The sequence below is a fragment of the Leptosomus discolor genome, chromosome 2 (genome assembly GCF_034619465.1).
Source record: "Leptosomus discolor isolate bLepDis1 chromosome 2, bLepDis1.hap2, whole genome shotgun sequence".
Taxonomy (NCBI): Eukaryota; Metazoa; Chordata; class Aves; order Leptosomiformes; family Leptosomidae; genus Leptosomus; species Leptosomus discolor.
In genome coordinates this window covers 44,576,092-44,591,497 of record NC_141392.1, presented here as the reverse complement: position 1 = coordinate 44,591,497, position 15,406 = coordinate 44,576,092, and the positions used below count along the sequence as shown (strand labels likewise).

Here is a 15,406-nt window from a genome sequence, read left to right as displayed (position 1 = left end):
AAAAGCTGTTATATGACTGTATCACATGGCTTCCTTTCAAAAAATGTATTAGTGCTTTTATCTCTCCTTCCTGAACAAAGTGATAATATTGGTCTCTTTCAGTGTTGCAGTTTTGGAAGTCGTCTTGCCAGATATTAATAAGATCGCTTAGGTCTAACTTGTACTCATGAATCAGGAAATCCAGTTTCTCTTGTTTATCATCCAGATTCCTGTCACTGATCTTCTTTCTATATTCTTATGTCATGGTATGTTTGTGCTAATGAACAGTCACTGTTAATTCTCTTTGCCCTCTCTTTTAGTTACTTCAACTAGTTTTTAATCACCCTGAGGTTTATATTTTCCTTTAGACAACTTGATAAAGATAACAGTTGGAATAGACCAGGTGTCCTCTTGAGCCCTTGTTAGAAATGCTTCTAGTAGAAACAGATTACTTCTTTGCAGGTCTTTCTTGCAGTATAGTTATTGCCCAATGTGTATTTGCTGTTATGTTTCATGAAGTGGTAATAAATGAGGAAGAGGAGAATTGAGATGCAGTGACTTGTGAAGAAATCTATAAAAGATGTAGTCACTTCACTTTGACAAAAGCAAAACCTAAACTCTCATCTTGCAAGTCACTGTCAGTAGCCCCTCACTTCTCATCAGGTGTCACAAATGGCAGTTTGTGGACTGTTGGCTGGTGATGGATGTGACGTTACAGATCTGCTGTAGTGTCAGCATGTGTGGTATCAGAATGTGTTGATCACCTCTAAGATTGCAGTATCGTCAGTAATATCGTCGTCTTTTGTACTTCCTATCTGCCTTTTCTTCCACTCTCTGCTTTTCCCTCTTCCATTTCAGTTCACAGAACGAGGTAAGTGTCTGTGTAGTCTCTGCCCTGCCTGCAGTGGGCATACAGGTTGCTGGAGTTGGGCTATGTGCCTCTGTAGCTGTCAGATCTTGTCATTTCCTGATGGGTTCTAATCCCTCTACAGAGAGTAGAGACTTCCCTTTTTACTTGCTATGGTGTCACCAGCCGCTGTGTTTACTTGCCGCAGCCTGCCATAGGGCACAGCTCTCTTCTGCCCCTCCAGCAAATGCTCAGCCAACCATTTTCCCCTTTCTATGCTGGGAGCAATTGTAACAGGCATTCCCATTCAGGTTTTTCTTTATTTTTTTTATTTTCTGGAGGCATAGTCCCATATGAGATTTTCTATTGAAGAAAAATCTAGTTTAGGATTAAGTCAGCAGAAAGCTGACTTTAAATCAAGTTCAGGATTAAATAAGTTGGTGCATAGCTTTGGGAGAAGAGTCACGTTTTTGGTGTGAAAGTGAGTTAAGCTTAATTAGGGAGGGGAAAAGATAAAATGAAATTTACTTCTTATATGCCAAAGTAAATGCATCTCCAAAGGCTTTTGCCCTAATTAGGTGAACTTATATAAGAATGAAAGCATGTAACTTTGACTTAGATAGGGTTTTCATACGTGTGGGCTTATTTAATTTGGCACTTTATCAATTTTACTGTCAGGTACTAAGGAGAAAGTAGTGTCTATGAAGTTTTTATATTATAATAATAATTAAAAAAAAAAACCAACCATGCATGGAGTCTCATGCTCTGTAAAAGACGAACTTCTGTAGCTGGAGGAATTTCCTCAAGGGCTTGCTGTAAATGAGTGATGGTGACGCCCACTTCAAGAGAAGATCACAATCTTCTTTTGACAAATGTTCTTGAGCAACTTAAATACAGAACTCTTTCCTAGCTTCCTTATAATGGGTGTTTTAATTGTAAAGTAGTGTAGAAACATTGCATAACTAATTGCAGTAAGTTTGGTTTTAATTAGTTTATTTAGAAAACAGTAAATACTTAATCGTTCAATAAGGAAACACTATTATTTTTTCTAGACTGTCTACCTTTTCAATACGGGCCCTGAATTTTTGCCTAGTTACTGAGCTTTATAGAACCTGGATTCGAGGACAGCAAGAGATAGATAATCAACAGTGTCTCCTAATACATCTTTATTACTGTATTAATACGGTAATAAAGATCTTTTCTATTTAAACTCTAAAGTACCTTTATTCTAAACTTGAATTTAGGCAGCTTCTGCTTCCAACTCTCATTTTAGATTGTCCAGTTTTGACTGGACAGGAGGAGGAGGAAAGTGAGAATTTGCAGCAATCTCTAAATTAAGTTAAATTAACTAAAAAAACCACAAAAAGACAAACCAAAACAAAAAAGAACAAACCCCAAAATCTTACTTGCTGGTGTGAAGACAGGCTCCTTTGAATTTCTAAGAGGCCGAATTGCCTTTTGTGAAACTTAACTGTATGTTAAGTGGATTTTTAAAAAATACTATTTTTTCAAATATTGTGTTGAAACAAGCTCACTCGAAATTAGCAAAGCATATGAAATGTGTCAAATCATTTCAATTAAATTTGAAAACAATGTTGAGCAGTGTGTGTATGCTATAGTCGTAAAGGAAAAACGAGTATCTTTGAGGGAACTGATACTTCTCACTGAACTAGTTTGCTTCAGTGCTAACTTGTCTCTTAGCATCCATAGTCTTTTTGGCAAGAAGAGAGAGGGGCTTTTTTCCCCCCTTATTTGAAAATACCAAAGTAGTCTAGTTCAGGAACTAGTTTATTCAAGACAAAGTGGAAGTTAAAAAGAGCAGAAAATTTGGTTTTTTGCTTTCACTGTATATGATAAGGAATTGTGCTGGCATACAACATTGCTGGGTACTGATGAGCAGTATGGAAAAAAAAAAAAAGACATGGCAATTATAAGGTTCTACAGTGATGAAAGGAATTAATTTTAAATACAAATAGGATTCTTATATATCCAGAACTTTTAGCATAGCTTAATTTCAAATGCTGGTTTTCCATTTTGAATTGAATTTCAGTTTCTATCCAGGTAGAATTTACGCAATCATATGTAAAAATGAAAAAAATATGTAGTGAGAAACATACAGTATCAGTGACAACATAGCTTCTCCTTTTCCTGTAGTCTCTTTTATTAGCAGGAATGACTACAACACTTCTGAGGAAGTCTGTTTTGTAGGTTATGTAAGCCCCATACTAAGAAGGGAGGTCTACTTAAATTTCAGATGTATTTTAACAGATTTTGGAAGCTGAAGATTAAGACAATTTTAAGATGGTAGGTTTACAGCTGTTTAGCCTTGGGGATTCATTTACCCTGAAGGATTAACTAGCTCCCTTACTAAAGCTTTTCATTCTCCAAAATAAAAAAGAATAAAGGGAGTAGAACAACTACTCTATGGGATTGATTGTTGGAGAGCTGATGTGGTGTAATTCAGTGCTTAGTAGCTGTTTGATGTTATACAGATACCTGCTAGATTTTAATTAAGAAATAGCTGTCTTCTGTCTTATGACTTGGTTTATCCTATTACACTACTCTTCATTTGGTGTAATACTGATTGCTTTTCTAGATAGAAAAGTGCTACTTAATACATGGCTGAAAAACAGGAAAGGTTAGAAAATTTAAGATACAGCCATTCATTTGTGTATTTGTCAGGTCGTTGACTTTGTGTTAGTGCATAGGAACTATCCAAGAGCAGCCCTTGTGCAATGAAAGAGTCTCTGATGTGAAGTACTTGGAGGACATTTTCTGTTAGGCTGTAAGCTGAGGATCTTTGATTGCATGTGTTGTCCCCATTGCCTGTGCTTACCTGCCTTAAGTAAAGGGACTTAAGTTAAATGGTTAAAAGGAAATCTGTATAGTGCTTGATTGCATCCAGATACAGAATCTTGGCTTATGCAGAACGGAGGACTGTCAGAAGGTCGGATGTACATGTTACATGTATGTAGTGCATCATAAAAATAGATCAGGAGATACAACCTACTGTGCACGTTATATATCTTTTAATACAACCTTCATGATATTACTTGAGTTTCATTTGTGTGACTCTTATCTTCAGGAGCTTCGATCACGAGAAGAGGAGTTGACAAGAGCAGCTCTTCAGCAAAAATCTCAAGAAGAATTACTTAAGCGCCGTGAGCAACAGTTAGCAGAACGTGAGATTGATGTACTGGAGCGTGAGCTGAATATCATGATATTCCAGTTAAATCAAGAGAAACCCAATGTAAAGAAGAGGAAGGGTAAATTTAAAAGAAGCCGGTTAAAACTTAAAGATGGACACAGAATTAGTTTGCCTTCAGGTTTGTAATGTTTTGTTTTAAAGTTCACAATATATGTTATGATTAAATATGCAGCCTTCAGTTCCGTGGTTGATGTTTTCAGTATTGGCTACTATTTTAATTCATTGCCAGCTCCTTCTACCCCAATATTGCAAAAGGGTATGGTAAGAATTGTTATAGCCCTTTGGGTTTTATTCCTAAGGAAGCAACTTTCACGTATCGTAATTCTCGTGAAGTTTTCAGCTGGAGAGTCTTTCACCTCATTCAGCTAGAAGTCCATTTTATATACAGGGAAAGGTTACTGTCATGGGAGCCACATGATTTAAGACTGGTTTGAAGTTCAGATTTTTGCTATCATTCTTTTTGTGCAGACAGAAAAGTGCCTTTTTACCACATCCCAGAACTTTTTACCGTGATCAAATATTACTGCTGTTTGCCCTGAACTTGCAAATACCCTGGAGAAAAAACAGCACTTCATGAAGGCTGGAGGTACAGGTGTAGTAGGTCCAAATTGCATGCTTATTGCAGTCCCAAATACAACACAGCAGTTACTACCTTCAGTACCTTACTTGCGGGAAAACACTGTAATAGCAACAGAAGATATTATTTCAGAATACAAATATGGTATAATTTGAATGTTAGAGCATTTAGTTCAACCCATGAATGCATTAAAATGCCCCCTTTGCAAAGGAGGTGTGTTTGTAGAGAATTGTAGAGGTTGGTTTAGTGGTGCCTTTTTAATGTTGCCACGAGATGGCACTATGGAAACTCAAGGTGACGCCAGTGGTGGGAAAGCCTTCAGTGGTGGTACCAGCATCCTGGTGTTGACAACCTTCCTTCCAGTGGCTTCCAGGTCAAGTCTGTCAGTTTATTACTAATGCAGTAAGAGCTTAATGCCATGCTAACACAGGTCTGACCAGATCATAGCTGTCTGGGAGCTGGAAGGAGACAAAGAGAATGGTAATATTTAGAGTACTGTTTCAGCACTAGTGAAACAAGCTTATTTTTCCTTACTTTAATAATAACAGTAAATAAAATAAAAATCACATTACAGCCTCCCAGGTAGGCACGTTAGATTGGTTGATGCTGGATCACAAGCTTTTATGATAGTAATTGGTTCTTTGTTTCCAGTCTGCTCATATTTAACTTGAAAAAGTGATAAACAGTTTTACTCTGAATACCACTTAGCTCTTTGTTGTCAGGAATCGTCCAGGTGAACTTGTCCTTGAGACAGTGCTGTTGTAATAATAGTATGCAATCTAATTGCACTGATGCTGGGAATTAGGGGCATATAGTCAAATTTTATTTCATAATTTTTTTCCTACGTGCCAATATTTGTTACTGTTTTTTTTTACTACGTTGCTATAAATATTAGTAATTCTGTAGTTTTGTCTTGTTTTTCTGACATGTTGATAGATGCAAACTTCTTTGTTAATGCTACTTTTTATGTTGTATATGAATTGCATGTTGAAAAACATAAGGCAAATCTGATTGCTATGGATATTGATTGATTTGAGATGAAATATTGAGATTTTTCTTTCCCTCTGTGACAATAAACAGGATTGAATAACAGTTTGTGATGTAGATGTGTCTCAGTTTGGGTCCACTTGGACCTGCCTGCTTTTGTTGATGCTACTGCAAACCTATCATAAAGTTTCTGTGACGGTGTGAAATCCTGCCTGACTCAAGTATCTAAATTGTTACATTGAGAGTTAGAGTTTGTCAGTGTTTTTGATATGAACATCTCTTACACTGTCAAGTCTAATTCATTATATAGCTTTAGTTGTTTAAGTAGTACAGCAGTATGATCTTCTGAAGATCTTTTAATTTAGAATATTAAAACTGATTTGGTTTACTGTCATAGATTTCCAGCACAAAATAACAGTGCAGGCATCCCCAAATCTGGATAAGAGGAGGAGTTTAAACAGTAACAGCTCAAGTCCGTCAAGCAGCCCCACGATAATTCCTCGTCTTCGAGCTATACAATGTAAGTCTCCCCCATTTCTATTTGTTCGTTTGGTCAACAGAGACTGTTTGTTCCATATAGTCACTGAAACACTGGTAGTAGTATCAGATTTCAGTCTGATTTCCAGGTTGCTTAACTTGTTCTAACATTTTTAACTTGTTCTTCAATGGAAAGGATAATCTTGCTAAAATGCTAACTAATTTTCAGTAATTCAAAATGACTGTGAATGCTTTAAATCGTATCTTTCCTTAATAACTTCAGGAAGTCATGTGTAAAGTGACTGGGATAAAATGATGAGGAATCAAAATTTATAATGGTAAAAGGCAAAGCATCATGTTTAGAACCTGTGTGAGATAGAAAACAAGTATTTTACTAGGTATTGGAGTTGATAAAGGAAATCAGTTATAGACTATCAAAAAAATTTTAAAAAAAAAAGAAAGGTTCCGAGAATAAGGGAGTCATGGAGTCATGTAAGATGGAAAGGCCAATGAATCAGCCAGCAATCCAGCTTGTTTATGTCAAAAAAGAAGCAAGCTTTAAGCAAATACTACACTACACTTACTACACTTGATCTTAGTCAAAAGGCAGAGAAATGACATTGGATACTTTTTAGGTTCAGCTGGACAGGGTGCTGGGCCATCTTGTCTAGAACATGCTTTTGCCAAGAAAGGTTGGACCAAATGACCCTTGGGGTCCCTTCCAACCTGATATTCTATGATTCAAATACAAAACCAGAGGAAAATAAAGAAGAAAGCTTGCTTTAGTTTTTTTGCAAAGAAGAGAAAGAAACAAAAATAAAATTGTGGGTATATTATTCCATGTGTACTGATGGCAGAAGGGAAGGTGCATTCATGCTCGTGTAGTGGAGGTACTATGAATACGGAAGAAAACTGATCGTATTGTTACAGTGAAGCCTGCATTTAAATTTGGGAATGACATATGTAGAGATAGAAAACAGTTCCTACAGGATTCACTGCTTGCATTTGTACTGTCTGATCTGTTGTGCAAAGTAGTTTGTCTAATTATCCATAGTCACTGTGGAATGCCTTAAGCTTCTCTCCCTATATGAAATCGGTGGAACCTGTTCCAGCTGATTGCTTATAGTTGGTGACTGCCTTTCGAGGGTAGTCACCTTTTGAAGTAAATTACTTCAGAATCTGACTTTATCAGATGTAAATGAGGAGGAGGAGAAACCAAAATGCATGGGGATTCTTTTATGCATGCTCTTCTGTAGCTAGTTTAAAGATTTATTTATTTATTTATTTTTTTTAACCAGCCTGAAACTTTGTTTAAAGTTTGTATAGAAGCCAGGTATCTCACTTCCTTTGAAATACCTCTACCTTATGAAATACTTTTCATTATTAATGTGTAAAGGAGAAGTGTTGTCTTCTCTGGCAGTAACTTTATTATTTGTTTGAACTGTAACTGCTACAGTTCCCTGGGCGAAGACCATTACTGGCATATGTTATGGATAAAGAAGAGAGAGGTGAACAAACCCTGTCTTGCTTTTCTTAATGAAAATTTGAGATGGAAGGAAAATTACGTAAAGTCTTTTTCAGAAGTTAGCTGACACAGTATCTGTGTTGGTAATGATTTCCTGACTTCAAACTGTGTGGTGGGATTTTTTGGTTGGTTTGGTTTTTTTACTGCAGAAAGGTAAGAAAGGTTTTGCTTGGTAAAATGTCATCCTTGCATATAAACAAGACTGTCTCATTTTATCTCTGATTCTCCTTTCTCTTTATGGAAATGCTTGTAAATGAAGCAAGTGTCAGGTATTGGCATGATTCTGAAAACTTAAGGCTATGAATTTAAAAAAACAAAACCCCTCGTGTAAGCTGTATCAGTGCCACTCCCTGCATGTGTGCTAAGTGCCATTGGGGATTTTTCTTTATTTAAGCAGGCATTTGTGATTGTAGGACTAGAACATACAGGTCAACATAAAGGCTCTCCTTTAAAAGCAGTACATTTCTGTTTCTGAGTTTGGATCCCTAGGCTTTACCTGAAAGCTTATCAGATCTCTCAGGAGTATCTAGCTGAAGTAATTTAGCTTCCACACCTGTCTGCACCTGTGCAAAATAAATTGTCTTTCCCACAATAATGTTTTATCTTGATTTAACTTCAAAGTGTCTTTGTTTCAAGAAGGCTTGCTCAAATACAGGCGATTTGAACAGGCGTATCTAACAATTGGTTGCTTGATTGCTTCACTTTGTCATGAGCAAGTCTAGCTTCCAAATCTAAATTTTTTTTAAGTTAATATAAAAATCTAAGTAATTGTAAGTATTGTTATTAAAACAAATTCAGCTGATTTTGAAAGGAAGGAGGAAAACCAGTAAGATGTATAGTTTGTAGGTCCTGGAATGTGGTTGAAAATGGGAGTGTAAATGTAAAGAAGGCAAATAGAGTGCCATACTACAGGGGAAGCTGTGCTGACGAGAAGGTGTACGATGAGGCAGGAACAGCAGCAGAACCGTGGGCATGGAAATGCCACCTCATTTATCATGTTGTTATAACTGGCTAAGTTGTTTTTCTCCATCTCAGCTGTAAGCATGCTACGTTGATAGCAAGTTACTTTTCCAGTTGGTCAGTCATATATGAATATCTACTTGCCTGGGTCTGGTTCTAGAAGGAGTATCCTCAAAACCCTACAGTAAAAACTTGCTATCAAAAGGTGCCTAGTGCCTTTATAGATCTGGGCTTTATGACCCAAAGATAAAAATAACAGGGAAACAGTTATGTTTCTGAAATCCACTTGACTAAGATCTCTACTACATTCTCTTAATTTTTCCTCAGTGATTCCCAAAACAGATACACACACAACTAATGGCCGAAGAAACAGTGTATATGTGTACCAGCAAGATGTAGATATCACAAGTGAATATGAACTTCCCAGTGGGGTTATGAAAAAAGGCAAGATTTCATTATGTTTCAAAGGTGCTGGTTCTGTGTAATTTAACGGTTGAGACAGTGACAGACTAAGCATTTAACGAAGGATAGACGCTTTGAAAGCATAATTTGGTTTGGTGTAGTGAGAAAGAAAACACTAATCATTGTCACAATTGGAATATTCTGTTTTGTTTTATACCAATTGTTCTACAGCATATATTTTCTTCATTGGAATTTAAGTGCTCAGTCTAACTCACTTGTCTGAATTAGCTAAATAGAAGGTTCTGAGTTAAAGGAAGCATGGAAAATGATTGTTTTGCTGCTTGGTCTTTAATTTGGGTCTCTTGTCAGCTCCTAAATTATTTTTCTTGCTTGATCATCTTTTTGGATCAGTGTAGTTTGCCTGGTGGTTTTTGTAAAAGAAAAAAATCTCAAATTTTGTCTTCTACTCATTGTGTTGCTGTGTCAAAATGGGTTTACAGTGGTGAAAATACTCTGTTCTGTCAAAATACTTTGTTTTTAGAAATACTATTTATGTGTGGGGTTTTTTGTTTGTTTTTAAATCCAATCTCTAGTAACTTCAGATGAAAGCAACAGAACTTGGGGAAGGAGCACAACTTATCACCAAGAAGAGTTTGAAGATGTGAAGAGAAGTTTTAAAAAGAGAGGTTGTACATGGGGACCAAGTTCCGTTCAAACAAAGGATCGTGCAGATTGTAAGGACAAGTATGTCTACTACATTTTGTTTGTTTGATAATACGAACCATTCTTGGTAACTGAATCACTAACATAGGTAGTGAGTGAGAAGTTCTGCAGAATCTTGTTACAGATAAAACTCAGTCCTGCCTTTTAACTAGTTTAGGAATTTTATTAATAATGAGTAGCTCCCCCATGTAGACTTGAGGATAAAATGCTTACTTATGTTAAGGTTTTAGTGTCTCTTGTCTGTTACCCTTTATTTCTGTTTTTTGAAACTTGGAATGTACTGGGATGCTGAGCTACTAATGCATACCAGACATTCATGGCTTGTCTGTCTGTCTTGCCCTTCCTCAGATTGACTGGAGGAACTGCAAGCATGGCCCGCAGAGGGCACTTCCAGTATGATTAAATAAGACTGACTGACTTTGCATACATGAAGCACAGTTCTCACCAGCAACATCGTTTACACTGATAAACACAGGGTGAAGTGGTTCTGAAAATCAGTTGGACACCTTCGTTTTCAGATTATTTTTTCTGATTGCTCAAAATTGGAGGTTAGCAGTTTTTTTGAAGCAAGAGATCCTTTTTCTTGTCTCTTCCAGTATATACAATTATTTATAGTAACTTTTTTTTTCTTGGTAGAGATCCAGTCATTCACCTGTGGCAGCTGTTGGTTCCAGACCATCTATTGAAACTGGCTTTTGATGATATTTTTTGTTTTAAAGTCACTATGTTTAATAAATTTCCAATATTCATATCTTTTCTTTGACACAGTGAAATGGTTGTCCATGCTTTCACCAACTTTTGTTCTTCAATGTGTAGTCAAGGCCCATTTTTCATGGGCTTTCTTTTTAGGCCTGAAATTTTCATCTTCTAAGGAATACCTGATATAAGGCATGTATCAGTTTATAATCATATGACTCTGTGCCATTATATACAATTTTTTTTTTTACCTTTGGAAAGCTTTACTGTTTTCACATTATGTAATACATGTTTATAGTTTAAAAAAAGATGTTTTAGTAATTTTATGTCAAAATGTATATAAGCACGATATCCTCTGTAACACCAAAATAACTATTGTTATTTCAGAATAAGACCTCTTTCAGATGGCAGCAACCCTTGGTCAACGCTTTTAATGAAGAATCAGAAGGGTGTTCCCTTAGCTTCACTATTTGTGGACCAAGGTAAGAGCTATTTTTGAGAAAGTGAAAGTTGCCATATAATGGTATTAAGTCTACCTCCAGTGTTATAAATTGTATTGCTTTAATTCCTCAAGGATTATGCAGATTAGTAAAACAGTAGTCATGCTACAAACAATTTTCCTGTGCAAAAAACCTATCAAAAAAATGCGAGTGTTAACATTTTTCCATTTCCATCATTAGCAGCTGAGAAATATACATGATCTGTGAACAGTACCACAAGAGGTGGGGTTTTTTCCCCCATTTTTGAGTTGAAGGCTGATCTGTGTACATGAGGTCTGCAGTCACCACTTTTTAGTTTCTTTTAAAAAGAAATACTTAAATCAGTAATTGACTTGACATTTAAGTGATCGTTAATGACTTTTATTGTTAGTGGGCTCTGCATAGTTGTTTAAAAACCTGTAAGCCCTGATACATTCCCAGATATTAGTTCTCTGGTTTTTAAATGAGGCTTATTCTCTAAATTGCCAAGAAAAAAAATGTGGATTTTGAATCTTAAAGTTGTTTAGGCAACATTTGAGGATTTATAGGTAAATCCCAAGGAAAAAACATACTTCATCCTCTTTGGATCAGGAACATAATAGCCAAATGTTGCTTTTTGTGTCCGTTACTATAATGTGCTGTGACTATACAATATTCATAATAATTTTCAAATTTGCACACACTTTCTATGCTACAGATTCTCTTATCTGAGAAAATTAAGTTACCGGTGTCAGGAAAAAAACTGATGTAATTGGTGTCCATACCAGCGGCTAGATTTATGACAGCTGGAAGAGGAAATAAGCTGCTCAGACACTCCTTCCCCCCCTCCTGGCCTGCCCCTAGGAAAAAGGCATTTTCATCTCTGTATACACTGGTAGGGGTATAAATCGAGGCTTCACGAGCAGTAATAGTATAGATTTATTAGCTTACTACTAAACCCCTACATACAGAAAAGATTATACGAGTTTACATATTTGCATTTCAAATGTTTCTGTGTTTATTCTGAAGCATTCAGTAGTTTATAGTAGAATAACATGTGTAAGTCAAATTATACCTTCCATTTTATCTGTCATTAGGTGTGAGATGTCAATTTTACTTTTTACTCCAGACCACCGTGGCCTAATGAATTAATTGGGCAAATTTCTAGTAACTCACTGGATTTCGGAACGCAGCTTAATTGAAACTTTTGTAAAGAGTGTGTTCCATATCTTATCTGGCAGTTTGTGTATAGTAAGTTACTTCACTGTAATCCATACACAGAAATATTTCAGTGGTATTTGAAAAGCACTACTGAAGTGTTGCAGATCCTCTAATATCACAGAAAATGCAAAGACAATATCCTCTCTTCAACTGTGTTGAATCCGTAAAGGTTGGGAGATACATTATACCTCTTTTAAAGTAAAGGTAAGTCTTCTAGGTGTGGAAAACAATTTGTTTACAGTTAACTTATATGCTGGGGAAGATCGATCTGCAAGTTGCTTCTAATAGAGTTTGATTTTTGAGTGGCTAAAAAGATGAAATTGTAGCAAAATGGTACTGCTGCTATTTTAAAGACTATCAAAAGAACATGAAGAGGTTTAGGCTTAGGATATGCCTTAGGATATGCTTCTGAATCTTACAATGTGAGTCTCTGAGCTTCTGACTGCATCCAAAGGGGGTGTGCAGTATACTTCAAGATTAATACTTGTCAAAGTGAAAGGAAATAATGATGTACAATATGCAGACATGCAATAGCAAAATAGCTGAATTACAATCTTAAAGTATACTGTAATGTTTTATAGGTGTCTGTACTGATAAGAAACTTCTCCCTGAAGGTTCGGACAGTAAAAGACCAAAGCCAATTAAGTTGCCGAATCAGGCCTATATTAATCTACCTCTTTGGAAAGATGATCAGGGAGAGAATACAGTAGAACATGAGAGCTTTGAAGAAGGAACCTCTGCTAGTTCTACAAATAGTACTCCTCAAATGACACCTACAAACAGTCTGAGCAGGACGCTGCAGAAAAAGAAGACTGATTCGGTGCTGTATGGGTGTGCTGTCCTCCTTGCATCTGTTGCCCTGGGCTTAGATATCAGAGAGCTGAACAAATTGCAGGGTCCAGATGAACTCCTGCCTAAAGATGAGAAGAAGAAGCGTGATGGAATATTTCAGCGTGCTTCAAAATTTCGCAGGAGTGCCAGCCCTACACGACTGCAGTCCAAGAAAGAGGAAACAAGTATTCCAGCCCTAAATCCAGCTGCAAATACTGTGAATCTTCTCTCTATGCCCTCCATTTCCACAAAATGCCTACTTCAATCTGACAATGAAGATGCGTTTGTAAGCACTGTGCTTGGTGATTGTGGTCCATGTAGTTCCACTGGTGACTTTTCATCTGAAACTTCTGAAAGTAAGAGAGAGCAGAGGATACAGCTGGCTCCTAACACGGTTTCTACACGATTGAAAAATCAGCCTTTTAATCTTTGTCTGAAACAAGAATCTCAAAATGTGCCAAATGATTCCTCGTCAAAGTTAAGTGTGTTGGGTCACAGACGAACCTTGTCAGATGGGAACAATTTTCAGACCACAGGTGGGTAATTAAGCACTTAAATGTAGGGGATTTTTAAGTATAGAGACAGAAAATGTAGGGAAACTAAGCATTCATTAATGAGTTGCTAAGGTTTTTGTTACACTGTTACGTGTTAGCTGAGCCACCCTAACTATGTGGGTAGTCAGAACTCTGAATAAACTACCTGCGCTTGGAATAGTGTTCTGTTAGGAGTGTGGGTATGGAGATTTAAGGGGAAGAGATGGTTCATTTTAAGGCATTATCTGTTTTTCTCAGGTATTGCAAAAATAGGTTTCCCTGGTCTTTTCATGTCTGTGAGAACCTGCCTTTTGTGAAATATATTAGCACTATGGCTGAAATAAACTGAGACTGTCAAGTGCATGCATTATGTAGTTGTGGACTTCCTGAGACTGAGAGTATACTTTAATACAGTTTCACAGTCGTATAGGTGAGTGATTTAGCATCATTTTAGTACTGCACACTTAGTAACTTCAAGAAAAATGAGTCTGGTAAGTTTTGATTTGCTTGCTTGACCTAGAAGTTAAGATTCATCTTCCATGAATCTTCAAGTTAAGCTGATGATAAAAATTTAAGCTGAATTTAAATCTAGTTTCCGTGTATATTGGTAAGTTCATGATTAATGAGTTTTTGAAAAGAAGTTCTAAATTTCAGTGCTAGTGTTCTATGTGGCTTAAATGTAATATTCTTCACGGTACTCTATGCGTATGTAATTACTCATAATAACTGGACAAATTTGTGGGGCTTTATTCCAATATTAATATTCATCCGGCTAGTGGGTGGTTAATGCTATCTCTATATCTTTTTTTGTAGCAATAAAAAATAAATTGTTATGGCCTCTAGCAGACAGTATAGATGCAAAAACGTTATTTGGGCACTGCTGGTCCTCCCTTAGGAGTTTCCCCACAAATGTACAAGTCTCTTAATTTTTCTGGTGGGAAAAAATCCGTAAATGTTTATAGCATGTTTAGAGCTGGCAAAGAAATCAAGAAGTCACATGGTTTAAACTGTCTTTTTTTTGTTTGGCATTTCCTTTCCCTAGCTAATGGATTTGCTTCAACCGATGATATCTCCATATTACCAGTTCCATCAGTTACTGGAACCCTGCACTCTCCATCTGTTCAACAAAGAAGCAATCACGTCAGTGTTTCAACTGAAAAGCAAAGCACTGTCAATATTATATCAAGGCCTCGACCTTCTTCTCTAAGAAGTAAAATTGATGCATGGCAAATTATTCCGCGTATTATTAAACCAAATTCTAAAGACTCTGCGTATTTAGAGGGCAATGTAGATCCAGATGTTAACTTCTTGCCAGACACTAAGGAAAGAACTAACTGCCACATGCCGTCATTACTTGATATTGATGTGGAAGGACAGAACAGAGACTGTACTGTGCCTTTATGTAGAATGAAGAGCAAAACTTGTCGGCCATCTATATATGAACTGGAGAGAGAGTTTCTGTCATGAGTGCCTTTCATTTTAAAAATGTTTGCTTTTTAAAGGGGAACAAATACAAAATTCTTGTCCATCTAAAGCTTTGTGCTGCTGTTTTCTGATGTACTGTGACAAATAGTACCAAAATTATTAAAATGGGCAGCTAATCAAGAAAGTGTAGTAGGTGCCTTTTTCAAATGTTGCTTGGAATCCCAACTAGTGACTCTAAAAGCACAATGCTGCAAAATGGTATTCTAGGTGAACTTTATATTTTGAATGACTAAAATAACATGCCCACCTCCCTCTGCAGTGTCACAGAAGCTTTCTTTAGGCTTGAGGAGTTTTGCTAGAAATTTAACTTTTGCACATTGAAAAAATGAATGATATTTCTGTCAAGAAGAGTTTCACCTGAGAACTGGTTGTCTGCAGCTTGCCTCTTTGGCTTGTAGAACTAGGGAGGGAGGCAGGGGATTTAAGGTGCTGGGTGCAGGAGGCTCGGTTCATGCTTCATTTAGTAGCTGGTTCCTTCTTGGCATTTGATCCTGAAA

General features: G+C 36.7%; 1 protein-coding gene across 3 annotated transcripts in view; it reads left to right on the top strand.

Moving 5' to 3' along the window:
- The window catches only part of MAP3K21 (mitogen-activated protein kinase kinase kinase 21), a 40,935-nt gene extending 26,044 nt beyond the window's left edge, over positions 1-14,891 (top strand). Inside the window, exons 5-11 of one of the 3 annotated variants that reach the window (XM_086460992.1) lie at positions 3,912-4,152; positions 5,996-6,118; positions 8,888-9,004; positions 9,556-9,706; positions 10,769-10,863; positions 12,642-13,427; positions 14,467-14,891. In XM_086460992.1, coding sequence (XP_086317118.1) covers positions 3,912-4,152; positions 5,996-6,118; positions 8,888-9,004; positions 9,556-9,706; positions 10,769-10,863; positions 12,642-13,427; positions 14,467-14,891 — 1,938 coding nt within the window. Of the gene's footprint in view, positions 1-3,911; positions 4,153-5,995; positions 6,119-8,887; positions 9,029-9,555; positions 9,707-10,768; positions 10,864-12,641; positions 13,428-14,466 lie in introns of all 3 variants that reach the window. The other 2 variants (XM_086460990.1, XM_086460993.1) reach the window with 2 other exon arrangements.
- Positions 14,892-15,406: the final 515 nt, after the last annotated feature.